The following is a 20,225-nucleotide window of genomic DNA, read 5'->3' on the forward strand; positions in this document are numbered from 1 at the left end:
CCCGGAAGGGGCGGGCCCGCCGGGAGCCAGGCCGCGCCGCGCCGCGCCGGCCGGAGGGGGCCGCAGCCCGGACCATGGCGGCGGCGGCGGCGGCGGCCGCGGCGGTGGCGGCGGCGGGCGCCGACGGGCGGCGCGCGGCCCTGGAGGCGGCGGCGGCGGCGCCCGAGCGGGGCGGCGGGAGCTGCGTGCTGTGCTGCGGAGACCTGGAGGCCACGGCGCTGGGCCGCTGCGACCACCCGGTGTGCTACCGCTGCTCCACCAAGATGCGGGTGCTGTGCGAGCAGCGCTACTGCGCCGTGTGCCGCGAGGAGCTGCGCCAGGTGCGCCGCGTCGGCCGGGCCGCGCGTTCGGGGCGCCGGGGCGGGCGCGGGGCGCGGCCGGAAGGGGACTTTGCCTTTCTGGTGTCCGGCCGCGGGCCTGGCGGCGCCGGCTTTCAAAAGACAGGCCTGGCGGCAGCCCCCACCCCACCGGGGCGGGCTGCCGACCGGGGGGCATCTGGGGCCGGCAGGCAGGAGGTGGCCCCGCCGGGTGGTCGAGGGAGCGGTCCCTATGGGGACGGTTATGGCAGTCTGTCCGGACGGTTATGGCAGTCTGTCCGGGAAGCAGAGGGTCAGAGTGGGAATTTCCAGCCCAGCTGTGTGTGTGGCTCCTCGGGGTAACCCGGGCAAGGTCCTCCCGAGACTGGTGCTTTGAACTATTGAGGGACTTACACCTGCTCACCGGAGGGGGAAGGCTGAACCACCGAGACTTGCTTAGGATTGTTGGCGGATGGAGACAAAAGTGTTAGAAGTTTTTCTCCTTGCCAGTTCCAACGGGGGTGGGGGTGGGGGTCAGGTCCAGAGTGGAGGCGGGATGTTTCTGACTCTGTCCAGACTTGGAAGCCTTGGAGGGGGTCAGAGAGGGCACCGTGGAGTGTGCCCCCCCCCAAAAATGCCCGATGCTGGCTGGGAGCACCTAACTGGCGCTCCCTTGGTTTGGTCTGAGATATGTTTGCTTCCAGCGTTGTGAAATTCCTTTGGTTTGTTCATGGAAAGCTTGGGCTGGTGACATCTGCCAGGGAATCTGACTTTCTTCTTCCTAGAAGTGACGCAGAAACGGCATTGTTGAGCAGTAGGTTTCCTTAGTTGTGTTTCTGCTTTTGTTCTAGGTGGACATTTATGTTAGGGAGCCAAGGCGATGCTGTAATTTCATGAGCACCTACTCTGTGCTCTTCTCAAAAAAGACAGAGATGCCGTTATTCTGTAATGGGGTGGACAAGAGACGGACCTGGGAAAGATCTGGGGTACGGGAATCGTGGGGAGGACCTTGGGCCGGTGGCTTAGTGAGCACCTTCCAGCTCTGCCAGTCTTGCTTGGCATGAGGTCACCCTTGAAGGGCCAGGTTTCCCAGTGCACCTGTAGTTCCCTTCCAGGAAGGCAGGGGCTGCAGGTCTCCTCCGGAAGTGAGAAGACACCTCTGTGTGGCTGCTATGGCTGGCATCTGGCTTCTCTTGGTCCTTGTGGGTCCCACACCCTCCCAGTGCTCTGTGGCAAGCAGCTCTTGACATGAGCTGTCAGCAGGCTCCCACAGGGGTGTGCTTTGGCACTGGGTGCCTCTGGCCGGTTCTGGCGTACCTCTTGGGCCTGCCCTGAATTACTGGGCATCAGGAGGGTGTCCTGGGAACTTTGGGAGATGACGATCCTCTCACTCATCTTGCTTCTTCCCACCTTGAACTGGCACCTCTACCCTAGCTGTTCCTGTTCCCCGACTGAGTTCTGCCCTGTCCTCTGAATGTCCCATGCCCACTCCGGAATCCCGCAGCTACCCCCAGGGGCTGTCTCTGCTCTGTCCTCCGTGCTGGGACTAAGTGCGTAAATGTCCCGAGGAGAGCATGCCAAGATCCTGTGCGGAACAGGCCTCCACCTCGACTCAGGGCTTCCGGGTGCCCACTGTGGGGCAGGCGTTGCAAAGAGCAGACGCAGAGCAGCCCAGCAGCTGCTGATCAGGCGGGGGCCAGATGAAGCCAGACCGCCCAGCAGGTGCTCAGGTTGGAGGCCAGGCTGGCTCCCGGTCAAGACCAGCGTCAGCGGCCGTCTCACCTTTCCCACAGTCCCTGTTCTTCTGACCATTGATTCCAGTCTTGCTCTCTGCCTTGCCCCGATGCCCGTCTCTAGCAGAGAGGCTTGATGGGGCCGCCGTACCAAGTGGGGGGTATCTGAGCCAGTGTGACCTCCTTCCATCTTATGGGCCAGACATGCGGGGAGGGTGACGCAGGTCAGGAGGCGGGGCCTGCTGCCTGTCCTTGCTAGTCCGGTGTCAGGGCCCCTCCCCGCCAGCCTGGTCTGCCTGGCTCCTCTGGGGCCTGAACTTCCTAGGTGGGGCCCTCACCACCCACCTTTGCCATCGGCTCACTCTCACCAGGGGTCACTGCTGGCACCACCCGTACCCTTTTCCACTCAGTCACAGTGAGTGCCCACTGTGTACTGGGAGTGGGGGGCAGCAAAGCCCCAGACAGGAGCACACACCCACCCCTGCGGGGGTCCGAGCAGGGCTCTCATCCCAGCTCCCTCTCCCTTTCTTCAGGGACTAGCCCAACCATCCTGGGGCCCACCCATGGATGCCCTTTCCTTCTTGGACGTTGACAGCCTGGCTGACCCAGGGGCTTCCCAGGATGGTCCATCCTCAAGTGTCTAGGCCTGGCCTGTGCCTCTGTCCTTGGATCCATAACCCTACCCCTTCATCATGATCAGCAGCATGGGTGGGTCTCAGGCCATGCTGGTTGGATCTCTGGTGGGTTCCTCCCCACCCCTGGTCAGACCACGTGGTCCTTGTCCAGCGACTTGGTTTCACCATTCATCTCACTCTCTGTGGGGGGCAGGGATGCTGGCTACACCAGGCTGCACTACTGTCCTGTTGTGTACTCATCGCCGATCCTGACACTGGCACAGGCCTTGGGGGACCCAAGCCTGCTCTTAGCAGGGCCCCTTAGCGTTTTGCCGTTCCTGCCCGCCTTGGGGGCCCCAAGCCTGCTCTTAGCAGGGCCCCTTAGCGTTTTGCCGTTCCTGCCCCCAGTGCCAAGCCTGCTCACCCTCATTCTCAGACAGATCCAGCCCTGAACCTGTGTTCCATGGTCACATCCCTCTTCCTGCAGTTCTCGTCCCTTTCTGAGCCACCCCAGTGTCCACCCCTCTCCTGGCTTGGGTCAGGTGTGCCCAGCATTGGCTTTCCCAAGAGACTGCTCTGGAGAGACAGACTTCTCCCCCACCACCTCTGCCCACACAGCCTGGCAGCCTTCCTGGGAACTGCACCCCGCCTCTGTCCACAGCAAGGGTGCCGGCAGTGAGACACCCCCCGATCAACCTCTGAGAGGAAGGCGCTGGAGCTGGGGGGACAGTGGTGACAGTGGCATCTCGGCACAGGTTTCCTCTGGGGAAGGAAGTTGTTCCTCTGCTGAGTCTGTGGGACTTGGATGCTTTTCGGCAGGGGCTCCCTTGTGGGAGGGAGGACGCTGGGGCTCCTGAACCTGCTCCCTTTGTTGCCACAGGGTAGCTAGGGCCCCTGAGTCCCGGCAGCTCGTTCCACGACAGACCTTCTGGTCTGTGGCTGGCCAGCAGCATTCTGCCTGGCTCGTGGTCCTGTGCGTGCAGGCGCTGGTCCCCCAGCAAGAAATGGGACGAACCGTGGTCAGGACTGGGAAGGCGCCCTTGTGAGGGCTGGGTGTGGCCTTGTCCTAAAAGGGCAGATCCAGTGAGAAGAGGCCAGCGTGAGGTCCAGAGGCCTGGGAAGGAAACCAGGGGGAGGGGGAGCCATGGGAGCGTAGCTGCGGTGAAGCACCTGCCCAAACTCCATGTGGGGTGGGGGCAGTGGCGGGAGCGGGTGGCCGCATTCACCAGACAGGATGATGCAGGGGCACTGCTCATCCTTCTGCCTCCCCCAGAATGGGTGTGGTTGGACCAGGGTACCTCCCCTGGGCTCCTGTGAGGGGCTTGGGGTCAGCTTGCTCGCCCCACAGTGTGTCATCACTAGTGCACACTGAGCCCCCCAGCTTCTTCCCCAGACTCCCAGGGAACTAGTCTTAAGCATCCAGCTGCTGGGGACAGTGTGACTACCATTCTCCCCAGCCAGTGCTTTGCTTTCCCAAGTTCATGGCCATTGTGATCTCAGACATCCTCCCTAGCTGAGCCTAAACAGAGCAGAGATGACCTTGACATGATTGTTCCCAAGGTGAGGACTCTGAACAGAGGCAAGCGACCAGGCCCAGACTTGGAGGGGACAGTGGTGGAGTGGGAAGGGCTGTGGAGAGGAATCAGAAGTATGGTCGTGGTCTAGAGAAGAGGGAGTGCTGGAAGGAGCAGTGCCCTCATTAGTGCAGAGAGAAGACCTGAGCCTGCAAGAGGGTCCTGGAGGCACTGGGACAGGAGTTTGCCGGGGGTCAGCCTGGCAGGCTGTACCTGAGACGTCCTGGGAAACAGGTGCACAGGGGTCTGCATCCAGGCCGTGGCCAGCACGCCCCAGCTCTGCACTTTGGCACCCTGACAGCTGGTTAACAAGCAGGAGGCAGCCAGGGGCTGTGGCTGAGTCCTGCGGGGGAGCCTCTCCTGTGGCATCACAGGTGGATGGAGGGTGGCTAGGCTTGATGCGTCGTTGCCCAGCTTGTCCTGGTGGCATTGTTTCCCTAGCGGCTTTTTGGGTGGCATCTCTCCCTTCTCTGCCCTGGGCTCAACACCCATGTGATGAAGGCCTGGTTTGCCCGACCATGTGGTCCATGTCACTGGCCCCAGGGGCTCACTGCTGACCTCTCCTCCTCTGGGGTGACTTCCATTCCCCCTACGGGGCTGGTGTGCCTATGGATAAGTGGGGAATCCTGCCGCCCCCTGGTGGCGAGGCCGGGCATTGTGTCTACAAACCCGTCACCCCTGGCTTGCCCTCTGGCTACAGGTGAGGAGAGGGGCCTGGGCAGGCTGGGATGGCATAGAGTGCTGCTGCCGGGCGGGCCTCGGCCTTCTCACCAGGGGCTGAGTACCTCCCTCTTCTCGGACGGGGTCCTCCACCAGGTGTCCGCGGCCCTGCTCACCCCCCTCTCACTTGGTTCCAGGTGGTCTTTGGGAAGAAGCTTCCTGCCTTTGCTACAATCTCCCTCCACCAGCTGCAGCACGAGAAGAAATACGACATCTACTTTGCTGATGGAAAAGTTTTTGCCTTGTACAGGTAAGAGGGAGCCTCAGCCTGGGATTTGGAGGGGCTGTGGCCAGCCCTGCACTGGGAATGAGCACATCCTGGTCCCCTCCTGTGTTCCTCACATCCCTGGGACGAGATGTTAGGGCCCATGCTCCATTTCCTCTCCTGTAACAGGGTTGCTCCTGCCTGCAGGGGTGGTGGAGGCAGGGGCAGGGGTGAGTCCAGGGAAGGCACTGCAGGATAGCGCATGGTGCCTGCTTTCTGAGGCTCTGCCATGCTCACTAGAGCTCCTGGGAACTGGGCTCTTAGCGTGTGGCAGCAAAACCCTGTAAAGGGGTACAGTTGTCTTGGGAGTGATCGTCCCCTTCCAGGAGAGGGGGTGGGCCCCGGTGTGGGCCCAGTTTTCATGCCCTGCTAATGCTTAGCCATCCAGGCCAGGAGCAGCCGGACTCCGCGGGCAGAGTGATGCGGGGCATCGGGGCGGGGGACGGCGGGGATGGGGGAGTGCTGGTCCTAGCAGCACTCGAGACAGCCACCGAGTGCCTACAGGGTCGGGGGCCTTTGGTGTCTCTCTAGGCAGCTGCTTCAGCATGAGTGCCCACAGTGCCCTGCGCTGCCGCCGTTTGGCCTCTTCGGGGACCTGGAGCAGCACATGCGGAAGCAGCACGAGCTCTTCTGCTGCAAGCTGTGCCTCAAGCACCTCAAGGTGTGCCTGCGGGGGCGGGGATAGCCAGGTGCAGGCAGGTGGGGGCTGGGCCCTGGGGGTCATGGGAGGGGGCCCACCTGCGCCCAGCACCCTCTCGCCTGCAGATCTTCACCTACGAGCGCAAGTGGTACTCGCGCAAGGACCTGGCGCGACACCGAATGCAGGGGGACCCCGACGACACCTCACACCGTGGACACCCACTCTGCAAGTTCTGTGATGAGCGCTACCTGGACAACGACGAGCTGCTCAAACACCTGCGCCGCGACCACTACTTCTGTCACTTCTGTGACGCGGACGGGGCCCAGGACTACTATAGGTGGGCGCGGGCCTTGGGCGCCACAGGGGGCGGGGTGGGGTGAGGCGGGGCCGTGGGCAGGGCTGGGCCCTTGGCTCCCGCTGACACCCTGACTCGCCAGCGACTATGCCTACCTGCGTGAGCACTTCCGGGAGAAGCACTTCCTGTGCGAGGAGGGCCGCTGCAGCACGGAGCAGTTCACGCACGCCTTCCGCACGGAGATCGACCTGAAGGCCCACAGGACCACCTGCCACAGCCGGAGCCGCGCCGAGGCCCGCCAGAATCGGCAGATCGACCTGCAGTTCAGCTATGCGCCCCGGCACTCGCGCCGCAACGAGGGTGAGTGAGCGGGGCTCCCTCGGGCTGCAGCCGCGCGCACTCCGCGGTCTGGAAAGCCCGCACCTAGGTCCCGGTCTGACCCGTCGTGTGTCGGTGGGACAGGGGACATGCCTGAAACTGGTCACCCCAGGGAGCTCCTGGTGTCTCCATCCACAATTCAGGGGGTGAGGGTCGGGGTTGGCTCCTGGGCCAGAGCCCTGTGGAGTGCCTGGGGCCGTGGCAGACCCTTCTCCCCTTGGGGCTGGTGTGGACCCCAGAGGAGTCTGAGTGGGTCCTTCGGGCTCCTGTGCTGGGGGAGTGAGGAGGTCTCTGCTGGGCAAGGTGGAGCACAAGCCTCAGTCTGGCCCAGGCCCGTGACAGGCTCTGTGCCGGCTGCAGGGGTCATCGGGGGTGAGGACTACGAGGAGGTGGACAGGTACAACCGCCAAGGCCGTGCTGGCCGGGCCAGTGGTCGTGGAGCCCAGCAGAACCGTCGAGGAAGCTGGAGGTACAAGAGGTGGGAGGATTTGCGTGCTGCTAACATTCTCCTGATGCCACCCCTGAGGCGGTGGCTGCAGCCCGCAGCTGCGTTGGCACCCTGCACGGGGTTCGGGGGACTTTGGCTTACTGGTGTCTGGTGTCCTTGGCTTGGTGGTGGGGTCTGCTTAGTGTCCTGAGTGAGCAGACATCCCCTTCTCTTTTCTCTGGTTCTAGCCAGAGACGCCAGGACCCTGCAGGTGGGGATGCGCCAGAGGGGCCTGTGTCCCTGATGGGGTTCAGTGTAGATGCTCACGCTGCAGGCACGTGCCCAGGCCAGGCGCTGTCCCCAGTGTCCCACAGGATGGAGGCATCTTGGACCCCACAGCACTGGGCCTATGTGCTGCCTGGGGAGCCCCAGCCTGAGACCAGCTGGCTCAGGAGTCCTGTTGCATTTGCATCCCCCTCTGCTGGCCAGTGAGGGCTGGCTGGCACAGGGTTCGCTGGCCCCAGGACGTCTCCAACGGAGGATACGCTTGGGTGGGTGGGGGAGGCCCCTCCCAGCTCCTCGCCCTGCATAGCACCTGGTCCCAGGCCTTGCCCAGCCTGAAGGCCTCCCCCTCCCAGGGAAGAAGAGGACCGGGAAGTGGCAGCGGCCATCCGGGCCTCGGTGGCCGTGCAGCAGCAGCAGCAGCAGCAGCAGGAGGCACGCAGGAGTGAGGACCGGGAGGAGGGTGGCAGAGTCAAGAAGGACGAGGCAGGGGTGCGGGGGCTCGAGGAGCTCCGAGGCCCCCGGCGGCCGCCCCGTACTCAGGGCGAAGGTGCAGGTGAGCTGGCGCAGCCTGTGGGTGCCTGGGAGGTGCGAGGCAGGCTCCCAGCTGGCACAGTGCCCAGGAGTGACAGGGCAGAACCCTGAGCGCCCCCTGGAGGGTCTGCTCTCACCCCCGGATGTTCTCATCCCTGACGTTAGGTCCTTTCGTTGCCTCGTAGGCCTCAAGGAAGCCTCGCTGAACGGTCCTGTGAGCCCAGAGGGCACCCCAGCAACCGGCCCAGCCCCAGGGGCTGTGCTTCCAAGGTACACTCGTGCACTACTGGGTCAGGGTGGGGGTGGGGTGGGCTCTAGCCCACAGGCCACTGACGTTACTCCCCTCCCTGGGCTCAGCACCCTCCCACCTCCCACTTCGAAGCTCAAGGAGGAAGACTTCCCCAGCCTCTGCGCCTCCACGTCCTCCTCCTCCTCCTCATGCTCTGCAGTGGCGGCCCCAGGCCCCGTGGGGCTGGGGCTCACCTACCCTGTCCCTGCCAGGGGCAGGAGCACCTTCCAGGAGGACGATTTCCCTGCCCTGGTGTCCTCCGCCTCCAAGCCCAGCACTGCCCCCACCAGTCTCATTTCTGCCTGGAACGGCAGTGGCAGCAAAAAGGTGGCACATCCCACCACAGGGGCCCCAGCTGCCAGCGGGAGCAGCCAGCCTGCCAGGAAGGCTGGGAAGGGAGGCAAGGGCAGCAAGAAGGCTGGGCCGCCGCCCTCAGAGGAGGAGGAGGAGGACGGCCGCACCGGCCTCACTGCCCAGGAGCTGCGGAGTGTGCCCACCACGGTAGCCGTCTCCTCCCTCCTGGCACTGGCCTCCACCCAGACCCTCACCAAGGTCGGCAAAAAGAAGAAGGTGGGCTCAGAGAAGCCAGGTGCCATCTCACCGCCCCCACTGCCCCCTGACAAAGATGGGCCCCTTGGGGCAGAGCAGACTCCCACTACGAGCGCTGGCAGAGCCGAGGGGCCGGTTGCCCTCATCGTCAATGGACATACAGAGGGGCCGGCCCCGGTTCGCAGCACGCCCAAGGAACCTCCTGGGCTCCCACGGCCCCTGGGGCCCCTCCCCTGCCCCACACCCCAGGAAGACTTCCCAGCGCTTGGAGTCCCCTGTCCACCCAGGATGCCCCCTCCCCCAGGTATGTGTGTCTGCCTGCGGCCTGCTTCTGGGTATCTGGAAGGGGGCCAGGGCTGGGAGCACACCGTGAGGGGCGGTGATAGGCTAGCAGGCAGGGGAGGGAAGCCTAGTAGCACCACTGACCATGAGCGGGCTGCTTGCCCTCCCTGTGAGATGGGGCAACCCTGGCACTTTCTGGAGCTGGGGGAGGAAGTCGCCCCAGCCCGGGATTGCCAGGCAGGAGCTCAGCATGTGTGCTGCCTCTTGGCATTGTCGGGCCTTGGGCCTGCTGTCCGGCGGAGGGTGGCTTGTGGACGGAGCCTGACCTTGGTAGGCAGGGCAGCAAGGGAAGCCTCCCGAGCACGTGGAGAACGGGTCACGATCTGGGTCTTGGTCCACCTCCCCTACAGGCTTCAGTGCTGTGGTGCTCCTGAAGGGCACTCCGCCCCCACCTCCCCCTGGCCTGGTGCCCCCCATCAGCAAGCCACCCCCTGGCTTCTCAGGCCTCCTGCCTGGCTCCCACCCAGCTTGTGTCCCCAGCACTGTCACCACCACGAAAGCGTAAGTAGGGGTGGGCCGCCCCACCTTGTGCCCCTGGAGGCCGGGGAGTGTCCTCACCCTGGGCCACCCCAAAGGGCTAAGGCACCCCCTCCTGCCTGTTTCCTGACCCTCAGGCCCAGGCTGACAGCTGCGCCCCAGGCCTACCTGGTGCCTGAGAACTTCCGGGAAAGGAACCTGCAGCTCATCCAGTCCATCAGGGACTTCCTGCAGAGCGACGAGGCCCGCTTCGGCAAGTTCAAGAGCCACTCGGGGGAGTTCAGACAGGTCAGCCAGGCAGGGGTGTGGGGGGCCAACGCGGTCACTGTGGGGGCTCAGCCCAGCCTGGGCATGACTGGCTTTGGCTCTGGGTGGCAGGGCGTGATCTCCGCAGCCCAGTATTACAAGAGCTGCCGTGACCTGCTCGGGGAGAACTTCCAGAAGATTTTCAACGAGCTGCTGGTGCTGCTGCCCGACACGGCCAAGCAGCAGGAGCTGCTGTCCGCACACACGCACTTCCGGGGCCGGGAGAGGCCTCCTGGCACCAAGGCCAAGAAGAACAAGAAGAGCGCGTGGCAGGGCAGTGCCCGGCCGGCAGGCCTGGACTGCTGCGTGTGCCCCACCTGCCAGCAGGTGCTCGCGCACGGGGACGTCAGCAGCCACCAGGCACTGCACGCCGCCCAGGACCACGACTTCCCCTCCCTGCAAGCCATTGCCAGGATCCTCACGTAGCTCCCGCCAGCGTGGGCAGGAGCTGCCACACCCAGGAGCCTCCTCCCTCCTCCTTCCTTCCAGGCTGCCACACAGCCAGGTAAGGCCCTGGTGAGGCCACCTGCTCTGGTCCCTCTGCCGGCCGGCCCGCTGGGCTTGCCAGGAAGGTCTGCCCTGTCTGCACACCATCACGTAGGAGTCCATCCGGTTTCCTCCTGGGAAGCGCGAAGACCTCACCCTCCGTGGTGGGCTGGTCTGAGTTTGAGCTCTCATGCTTTTGGAAGGTGTGAGGGGAGGGAAGGGCCGGGACGTGGGAACCTGTCTGTGCTGTCAGAGCTAGTGACAACAGCGGCCCTCTGCAGGCCCCCCGAGCCCAAGGGCTGCAGTGCGGCGGCCCCCCAGCCAGAAGCTGTGGAGCCGCTGGTGCCAGAGTCACGTGTTGAGAGTGTTGTGTAAACGGTTGGCTGTTTCGTGATTCAAGAACATTCAGGATTAAAAACAGACACGAAATTGTGCTCCTCGAAGTTGAATCTTTGTATGAGACAAGCTGAATCTGGGATCTCAAATTGCCTCTGACCTTTTATAAGACCGTGTATCTTCAAATAAATTTATTTTGCAATAATGCACATAGCTGGTTGTTCTGAGCTCCTCTGCCCTCCCTGCAGCGAGGGGTACTCAGAGTCATCTGCAGCTCCAGCTCTGGTGGCCAGCCAGGGGCCAGCTGCGGAGGGGGTGACCCGTGCACACAGCTGGGCAGCTGGGCTTTGCTCTCAGGACATGGCAGCTGGTCTGGGCCCGGGGCCCAGTCCTGGACATCTGGCACTGCCCAGGCCTTCCAGGAATAGACATGGCCATGTGTGACCTACACTCGTGTCGCCAGTAAAACATCCCTCCAGAGCATGGGGTCCTACACAGTCCGGGTTTGCACCCGCAGATGAGTAGTGAGCTATTAGCAATGAACAGGAACACTCCAGAAGCAGTGGGGGGCGCGTGTGACATCCAGCCAGAAAGTAATCTGTGCTTCATTATTTGCATACAGTATGTGGGGAGGGGACCAGACAGAAAGCACCCCTTTCTGCCCGAAACACACACAAATAGCAGAAGACAGTTCTAAACGCAGCCAAATCAGGCACAGAAAATGTCTTCACATGAGAAGAAACCTGTCTCTGGGAGTCGGGGAGGGGCGCCCACGACCACGAGGGGCCAGAGGCGCCCGGCCACACCGGTACTGCCTGCATGATGCAGGGCGTCGAGGGGGGCTGCGGGGGCTTGGCCAGGGCTCAGGGCCCCTCCACAAACAAGAGCCTTCACCCTCGTTACCCTCCCCTGGGCTGTGTGGAGGCCACCTGTCTTCCCTGGACAGGCTGGGAGCCCCTCACCACTGATGCCCCCTTTGCAGACCCAAGGACTACCAGCCCCACAGAAGAGTAATCTGGAAAAGGGGGGACCTCATTAACAGTGAGGAAAATCAGCTATCCTTCATGAAGCAAGAACCACCTCACCACACGGCACCACTGAGGGGGTGTGGCACTGTGCCAAGCCCAGCTCAGTGGCCCCACCCTCGTGGCTGCAACTATTACGTCCTCTTTGGGAAGGGGAGCCCGGGGCACAGAGAAGAGACTTGCCAGAGACAGCCCTGCCAGCCTGGATGTGGCAAAGCCAGCCCTCCAGCCCCAGGGATAGTTCTCAGTCCTGCTGCCCTCGGCTGGGACGTTACTACACAGACCAGAACAAGTAACCAACATAAAAATCCCAGTGGATGGGTTCGGAAACAAACAGGACCAATCTGGGGAGATTCCAGAGGCTGAGCTGGTGGGCCACGGAAGGTAGCTCTACAAGCCTGCCACCTGAGCACCCGACGGGGCCCCAGGAAAGACGGCGACATGCAGAGACATAATGACTGCTTTTCCGTGGGGTGAGGAAAGAAAACTAAACAAGCACTAGGTGCCTGGCCGGCTTTGTGGGAGGACCATGTGACTCGATCTCAGGGTCCTGAGTTAAGTCCCCACGGTGGGTATGGATTTACTTAAATAAAAGTAAATCGTTATTTAAAAAAAAAAAAGTGGGATGGGGCACCTGGGTGGCTCAGTGGGTTGAGCCTCTCCCTCTGGCTCAGGTCATGATCTCAGGGTCCTGGGATCAAGCCCCACATTGGGCTCTCAGCTCGGTGGGGAGCCTGCTTCCCTCTCTCTCTGCCTGCCTTACTGCCTACTTGTGATCTCTGTCTGTCAAATAAATAAATAAAACTTAAAAAAAAAAAAAAAGTGGGACCCCTGGGTGGCTCAATTATACATCTGCTTTCGGCTCAGGTCATGATCCCAGGGTCCGGGGACCGAGTCTTCAGCAGGGAGCCTGCTTCTCCCTCTGTCTGCTGCTCCCCTGCTTGCACGCTCTTTCAAATAAATAAATAAAATCTTCAGAAAAAAAAAAGCACTAACAAGGGGCGCCTGGGTGGCTCAGTGGGTTAAGCCGCTGCCTTCGGCTCGGGTCATGATCTCAGGGTCCTGGGATCGAGTCCCGCATCGGGCTCTCTGCTCAGCGGGGAGCCTGCTTCCCTCTCTCTCTCTCTCTGCCTGCCTCTCTGTCTACTTGTGATCTCTGTCTGTCAAATAAACAAATAAAAAAAAAATCTTAAAAAAAAAAAAAAAGCACTAACAAGAATAATTATTTAAAAAGCTACATCTCGGGACGGCTGGGTGGCTCAGTTGGTTAAACAGCTGCCTTCGGCTCAGGTCATGATCTCAGCGTCCTGGGATCGAGTCCCACATCGGGCTCCTTGCTCGGCAGGGAGCCTGCTTCTTCCTCTGCCTCTGCCTGCCATTCTGTCTGCCTGTGCTCGCTCTCACTCCCTCTCTCTCTCTGACAAATAAATAAAATCTTTAAAAAAAAAAAATTTAAAAAGCTACATCTCGACAGAACACAATTTAGAAAAAAATCCCAATATGTTCAACCAAAGAGGAAAAAACAACCCGCTAAAGAATACGAATCATACTGTTACCACTGCTCTCGTCAATAGTCTGGGATCCTAAAAGATAACACAGGGAAGACCTTCAAAATTCTAAGGAACAGGACCTCACATTTATAGTCGCAGGAAAACTATCCTTGAAGAACGCGGGAGTAGCACAAAAGAAGTTCACAGTCGCAGACCAATGAACTAACTGTGAACTATGTGCAACTGCAAGTAGTAATTCCTAGTCCCACTGTTCTAAAAAGGAGCAGGGGTGGGCGTCTCCCCAGCGTTTCCAAGGGTTGGCTCTGAGCAACCCAGGAGCAGCCCGGCCGGATGTGCGTGGGGAGCCTCAGGAATCCCCAGAATGTGGACGTCGGCCTGGCCTCCACCTGCTGCCCCTTCCTGGGTTCTGGGCCCCGAGAGGGCAGATCCCAACCTCGGGCACCCACAGGGACAGGGGTAGAAATGACTCCGCGAGCCGAGCGTCTGCGCCACGTGAACTCACTTACAGTCTTTTATTGTAAAGAAGTTGCGGTTGGAACATGGGACACGGGAGATACACAATCACGGAGTGTTCTTTCAGAAGAGAGAGAGAAAGATCCATATATACAAAAATTGTAAACATGTTCACTTAAATACCCACACAGTTGTCTATGCTACAACGTACAGGGGAGCCACGCAATCGGGACTCCAGAGGGAGGTGCCTGTCTGCGAGAACGTTCTGTAGTGACATGATGTGAAAAGCCAGCTTTGAGAGATGCATGAGTAGTCAGCTATGCAGAGGGACCCCAACCTCAGGCTGTACCTTAAAACGGGGTGCAGGGCAGGCTGTTGAGGGGCTGGGCCAGGAAGCTGAGGGTAAAGGGGTTTGCACAGATGGGCCGTGTCCGGGGCACTGTGGGTACATGGAGACTCTTGGCCTCCCTCCTTGTGAGGCACCTGTCCTGCCAGGCACCCAAGTGCCCAAGCCTCCCTCAAGCAAGGTCTTACTTGAGGAGAGGGCCGGTGCAACAACAACCATGTTGTGCCTTCCTAGCCCCAAGTGCCCACATCTGGGCAGACTCCTGGACCAAGGGCGACAGGGGCAGGAGCAGGGGCCACAGGCAGTGGGGCTGCTTGCGGGGAACTACGAGGTGAAGTCCGAAGACTTGACCACAATCACAACATCGACAGGACCAGGCTACTCTAGCGAACCCGTGAGAGCAAACGGATGGAGGCTCCAGACAGACTGCACACAGCCCCATGGGGTGAACCACCACCACAGGACCAGGGACTGTCGCTACCCCTAGGGACATGGGATGAGAGCAGTGCCCATGCTCCCGGGGACAGCCCCTGCACGTAGCTACAGAGGGCGGCTAGACCCCTGACCCCAGAGTGGACAGGTGGGCCACGGGCTAGCTGGCTCGTGAGGGGAATGGCCCCTTTGCAGGCCGATCCACTAGAGGCTGGAGGATACATGTCCAGGGCTGCACCGTCACCTCCTCAGGACCTCAGGCCTGGGCTCAGCAACTAAGGGGACAGGGTGAACTTGGGGTGGGGGGCGGCCTAGGCACCCTGGGGGCTACCCTCTCTTGGCCCCAGACAGCCCACAGTGGCCACCCTCTCTGTCCCTGGCGCTAGGCCAGGAGGACCTGAGGGAGGTCCCAGGAAACCCTGGACTCTGGCTTGGGGGCAGCCTTCAATCCCCGGTGGGGGCCTGCCGGCCACTAGTAGGCAGGCACCTGGTACCCTTTGGGGCTGGTGTCCAGGGTCTCGGTGAAGGGAGGGCTCTGGTAGGTCTCGGTGCCCTCCACGCCGCTGCCCACCGGGTAGCCAGGGTAGGCCTGACCCGCCCCGGCGCCCAGCTGTTCGGTGGCAAAGAGCGACATGTCCGTGCCCAGGCGGAACCGCTGCAGGGCCTTCACAGTGAGCGCCACCTGAGGGGGAGCCCGGGGTCAGCCAGCACCGACCCCGCCCCACCCCGGCCCCGGCCCGGCCCCCGCCGGCCGCACTCACCCAGCTGAGGATGGAGAAGAAGCTGAAGGCGATGGCGGACCTCGCCGCGTCTCCCGCCTGCAGCGTGCCGGGCCCGGGCGGCGTGCGCTGCCACTGGTTGGTGAGGAAGCAGAAGCCCACGAACCACAGGAAGGACCAGAGCCCTGCGCGCAGGCGTGAGGGTCACGGGAGGCCGGCGCGCAGGCCCCGCCCCCGAAGCTAGAGCCCACCTCCCGGCCGCGCCTCGGAAATCGCGGGCTAGCCCCGCCCCGCGGAGCCCATAGGCCCGCCCCCTAGCCCGGCCCGCCCACCTGAGAAGCCCAGGTCCAGCAGCACAGCGCGGCGGCGGTCCCGGACGCTGCTGATCTGCTGGAAGCGCAAGTCGAGCAGCAGGAAGGCGGCGCAGGCTAGGAAAGCCCCAAGGCCGAGGGCGACTCCGAAGCGGCAGGCGCCCGCGTTCCCGTTGAAGACGCAGCGCAGCTCGGGCCCGCTGTCGGTGTTCACGTAACCCTCGTTGACGATGGGCCCGAAGACGGCGATGGAGAACACCTGCGGGCGGCGGGCGGCGCTCAGGGCCCTGCGGTGGTCCCCTTCCCCGCGGTCACCAGCGCGACTGCTCACGTGCTCTGGCCTGTCCCCTCGTTCCCCAGCAGCACAGGCCCCATCTGTGGATGGGGTCTTCGGGCACCCCTCTAAATACCTCCCTCGGGTATTTAAAATTATGGACAGCATTGCTATTTAGTGAGCATCTACTATGCCCAAGCACCATGCTTAAAAACGCCACTTTACATGCATTCCTCCTAGAATCCTCCCCCCAAACCACCGGGGGGCCGTTGTTATCCCCTTCATAGATGGGAAAATTGGGGCTTCAATTACTGAAGTCACTTGGCTGATAAAAGACGGGGCTGACAGACTGGGTCCATGGCACATTGTGGGGCCCACAGGATCTCTGCACAGTCCCCTAGACACTGTAGGAACAGGAGCCTTCACCTGGACCAGTGTTCCAGTAGGTGGGTGTGGAGAAGAGGGGGGCCAGAGCACAGGGGGGAGCATCGCAGGGACAGTGGTAAAGCTGTTACCCAGGCCCTGCACGGAACCCACCCTCAGCATCTGGGAGCTGTGTGGCCTTGCTTCCTAACATGCCAAATAGAGTAACAGGTCCAGTTCGTGGAGTGTTGGGGCCAGAGAAAATAACGACCGCCCAGCAGCAATCACCCTTGGTGGGGCCCGGAGGGATGATAGCCTCCTGTGGCTGATTAATAGCACCGTAAGTGTTTGGGCTCAAAGGCGATACTATTGGGGCACCTAGAAGGCTCCATCGGGTGAACATCTGACTATTAATTTCTGCTCAGGTAGTGATTTCATGGGTCATGGATTGAGCCCCGAGGAGGGCTTCATGCTTAAAGGGGAGTATACTCGAAATTTTCACTCTCCCCCTGTCTCCCAATTCGTGCACGCTTGCTCTCTCGCTTTCTCTCACATAAATAAATAGATAGATAGATAGATAGATAGTTCCTTTTTTAAAAAGGCGATACTCTTGGGGCGCCTGGGTGGCTCAGTGGGTTAAGCCTCTGCCTTTGGCTCAGGTCGTGATCTCAGGGTCCTGGGATGAGCCTGCATCAGGCTCTCTGCTCAGCAGGGAGCCCACTTCCCCCCACCCTGCCCACCCGCCTGCCTCTCTGTCTGCTTGTGACCTCTCTGTCAAATAAATAAATAAAATCTTAAAAAAAAAAAAGGGAGGGGCGATACTCTTGATCTCTGGGGTTCGCTCACTCTCAAGTTCAGCATCCCCTTACCACAAGGGCTGGAAGGCAGGTAGGCAGTAAACCATAGTCATTTTATTCTTTTTTTTTTTAAGTAGGCTTCATGCCAAGCGTTGGGTTTGAACTCATGACCCTGAGTCACATGCTCTAAAGACTGAGCCAGGGGCGCCTGGGTGGCTCAGTAGGTTAAGCCGCTGCCTTCGGCTCGGGTCATGATCTCAGGGTCCTGGGATCAAGTCCCGCGTCAGGCTCTCTGCTCAGCGGGGAGCCTGCTTCCCCTTCCTCTCTCTCTCTGCCTGCCTCTCTGCCTACTTGTGATCTCTCTCTGTCAAATGAATAAATAAATAAATCTTAAAAAAAAAAAAAAAGACTGAGCCAACCAGACGCTTCTGGACCATCATCATTTTAAATCAGATGCTGCTCTTTTAGCTCTGGGTAGCCCTGTGTTTCTAAAAAAAGATCTCCAGTTTCAACTTGATTTCTCCTCTCCCTCTCCAGCTCCTTGAAATGGAGTCAAGAGGGAAACCCAGGTGCAGGGCATGGACACGTCAGCCCAGAGCGGTCCACAAGTCAGACCCGAGCTGGTACCAGAACATAGGGGTCCTACTTCCTAATCTGCACCGAGTCACCCCACCCTGGGCATTGCTCTCCTTGAAGACCAGCCATTCCGTGCAGCTGGCGGCAGGAGCCACCAGCTAAATAAAACCCAGAGATCCCCACCCCACCTTCTCCTCTCTCCTGCCTGGAGAGGTGGGAAAAAGGAGCAGGCCACCTGGCCTAGGGATGCCCCAGTAGTCTAGGCTGTCCCCAAATCTGCCCCTCCCACACCACCCCCAGGAAGCCCTCCCCGGGCAGAGCTCCTTCTTGCTGCCCCACCCAGAGGGATCCCAGAGCACCCCCACCCCTCGTGCGGGCACACACACACACACTTGCACCTGGAGGGCCTGGGAAAGGGCCAGCTCCCCTGGAAGGAGCCTGGAGGGTGTGTGTGAGGGAGAAGCAGGTGTAAGCGCCAATTGGTAATACTCGGCTCCCATAGCCCCCTCCTCGTGCTGAGGCTGAGGGCTCAAACCCAATCCCGTCCCCGCCCCTGTGTCCGCTTCCAGGTCGTGAGGACAGGAAAAACGGGGCGGGGGCAGAAGAAGGGGACTGAGTTACACCTAAGGAAGAACTGGAGGATGGGGTCGGCGGGCGGTGACCTCTCAAGGTCCCCGGCGGTTGTCATCGGCCCCTCCCCCTCCCGCAGGTGGGCGCGCCCAGCCCGGTGACGTCACCCCAACCTGCGGCCGGCGGGGGAGGGGCCGGCGGGGACGAGGATGGAGTCGTGGGGCGAGGGGCGAGGGTAGCAGGGAGGGACGTGGGATGCAAGGCGAGGCGGGACCCGAGACCGGGGCGGGGGCCGGGGCCGGGGTCACTCACCCAGGACGCGACCCGCAGTAGGGTCTGGGGCCGCCGCGCGAAGCTCACGGGGTCCAGGGCGGCCCCCGCGCGGCCCGCCCCGAACGAGGCTCCCTCCATGGCCGGACCAGGAGGGACGCGCGCCCCCGGCACCCTCGGTCTGTCTGTCCGTCCGGCCGGCCGGCCCCGCCCGAGGCCGCCCGGGTGTGCTGCCGAAGCTGCTGGTGCTGCTGCTGCTGCCGCCGCCTCCCGGGAGCGCGCGCCGGCCGCGACGGGGGCGCGCGGGGCGGGGCCGAGCCCGTGCCCCCCGCCAACTGGTCCGCGTGCAGGACTGAAGCCCATCCCTCGCTCCGCCGCCCCGCCCACCCCCCGTTCACCTGCTAGAGCCGGGTCTGAGATGGGAGACCACCCCCAAGCCCCCAAGAGGGGCACTGGGGGGCTGGGGACTGAGTCCACCACCGCCCCATACAGGAGAAGTCAGGAGTCAGCCCGTGCTGCAGCCAGGGGAAGGGACAGACAAACCTGACCCCGCCCATGGGAGCTGGGCCCTTTCGAGTAAAGGGGTAACCCAGGTCCAAGGGCTCCTCCAGCTTCTTCCCAATGAGCGGAGCTCCACCCTCCAGCCCTCAGGGAAGGGGAACCCGACTCCCTGAACCAGGTTCCCCTTAGACCAGAGATCAGTTACTGGGCCCTTTCCTATAACCCCAACTGCAACCCCAGCTTCTCCATCAGGGTTTTAGCCTCCCTGTCAGGGAGGGAGAAGGCCTCTGTCCCCCAGGGGCACTTGTCCAGGAGGTCAAGCACACAGACCAGCATGGGTGGGAGCTGGGACATCTCTGCTCCTCTCTTGTGGCCAGATGCTGTCATTCCAAGGGCGCTCACTGAGCCCTTCACACTCCTGAGTCTCCCCAACTGATTTGTGGCTGGCATGTTTAGTTTGGGGCTCAGGGATGGGAAGAAGCATGAAAGATGGGGGCCCCTGCTGGGCTCTTCAGCAGCTCCCGCAGCCCAAGCTTGACAGGGTCCCTCCCTCATGCTCCTTCCTGGCCGGCCTGGCAGGGTCCCAGATGACTGTCCAGAGCATTGCAAGAAACGTCTGCCTTTGCTGAGCATTTACAGTGCCAGGCCCTTCACAAGCCCCATGGACGACGGAAGGAACTGATTACCTCTGTCTTCGTACTGCACGTGGACCACTGGCTGAGTTCTTCCAGCACATCAGGAAGCCCCTGGTCATGCTGTTCCTGTGGACAGAAGGGGACGCCGGGCTCGCCCCTTGTGGGTCCCACCCCAGGGCAGTTGTGGCCAGAAGTGTCACCCACCAACGCCAGACGCAGTGACAGCTCCCGATCGATCTTGACCAGCGGCCACTTCCCCCTTTGGTCCCAGGGTGATTCAGACATGCCCACCCTCCTGGAAATGCTTCCGGATGTCACCCCCTCCTTATGTCCCTGTTTCACCAGGCCCTTCTTACCACCCTTTTAGGGTTCTCTCCTCTTATAACCCTGTGAGCCCCTGTAATCTATGAACCTTGGGAGCCCACGGGCATGATCCTGCGACTTTTCTCCTCCCTCTCTGCCCAGTCCCTCCGTGAGAGTCCTGACGGCTTGAGCCAGACCCTCCCCTTGAACTACAGTCCCACTTGTCTTAGCCCGGGTTGGGGGGTGAAACCTCCAGGAAGCCAGAGTTAGGGGAAAAGGGAAGTGAGGCAGGACAGGAGAGCATCTCCAGGTGCCATGTTGCTGAGCCAACGGCTTCCCTGGAGAAGCTGGCTGGTTCTCCGACTAACAGGTGACATGGGAGAGGCCAGAAGAAAGCCATGTGCTGGGAACAGTCCCTCGAGGGGAGGAGAGAAGAGCGATTTCTGTTGGCTGCTTCCTGCCTCCAGTTTCTTTGCCTTGCTGTCCTCTCTGGGAAGGTGCTGCTGAAGCCAGGACCCCCATGGCGCCCGCTGGGTGAAGATGCGGAGGGAGCCGTGCAGAAGGGAGGGACTAAGACACCACAGGGAGAGAGAGGA

General features: G+C 61.6%; 2 protein-coding genes across 2 annotated transcripts; one reads left to right on the forward strand and one right to left on the reverse strand.

Moving 5' to 3' along the window:
• Positions 1-74: 74 nt before the first annotated feature.
• ZNF598 (zinc finger protein 598, E3 ubiquitin ligase) lies at positions 75-10,752 on the forward strand. The gene is made up of 12 exons (XM_044233952.1): positions 75-320; positions 5,075-5,187; positions 5,734-5,863; positions 5,968-6,179; positions 6,280-6,497; positions 6,876-6,993; positions 7,581-7,780; positions 7,944-8,028; positions 8,116-8,900; positions 9,289-9,439; positions 9,553-9,703; positions 9,794-10,752. The coding sequence occupies exons 1-12, from the start codon at positions 75-77 to the stop codon at positions 10,145-10,147; spliced, it is 2,763 nt and encodes a 920-aa protein (XP_044089887.1). The 3' UTR covers positions 10,148-10,752.
• Positions 10,753-13,561: 2,809 nt separating this feature from the next.
• On the reverse strand, positions 13,562-19,611 carry SYNGR3 (synaptogyrin 3). Its single transcript, XM_044233953.1, has 6 exons — positions 19,531-19,611; positions 19,392-19,452; positions 18,233-18,603; positions 15,362-15,599; positions 15,072-15,214; positions 13,562-14,992 (listed from the first exon to the last, which is right to left on the reverse strand). Exons 1-6 carry the CDS (start codon positions 19,609-19,611, stop codon positions 14,783-14,785), a joined length of 1,104 nt encoding a protein of 367 aa, XP_044089888.1. The 3' UTR covers positions 13,562-14,782.
• Positions 19,612-20,225: the final 614 nt, after the last annotated feature.

Source organism: Neovison vison, chromosome 14, assembly GCF_020171115.1.
Source record: "Neovison vison isolate M4711 chromosome 14, ASM_NN_V1, whole genome shotgun sequence".
NCBI lineage: Eukaryota > Metazoa > Chordata > Mammalia > Carnivora > Mustelidae > Neogale > Neogale vison.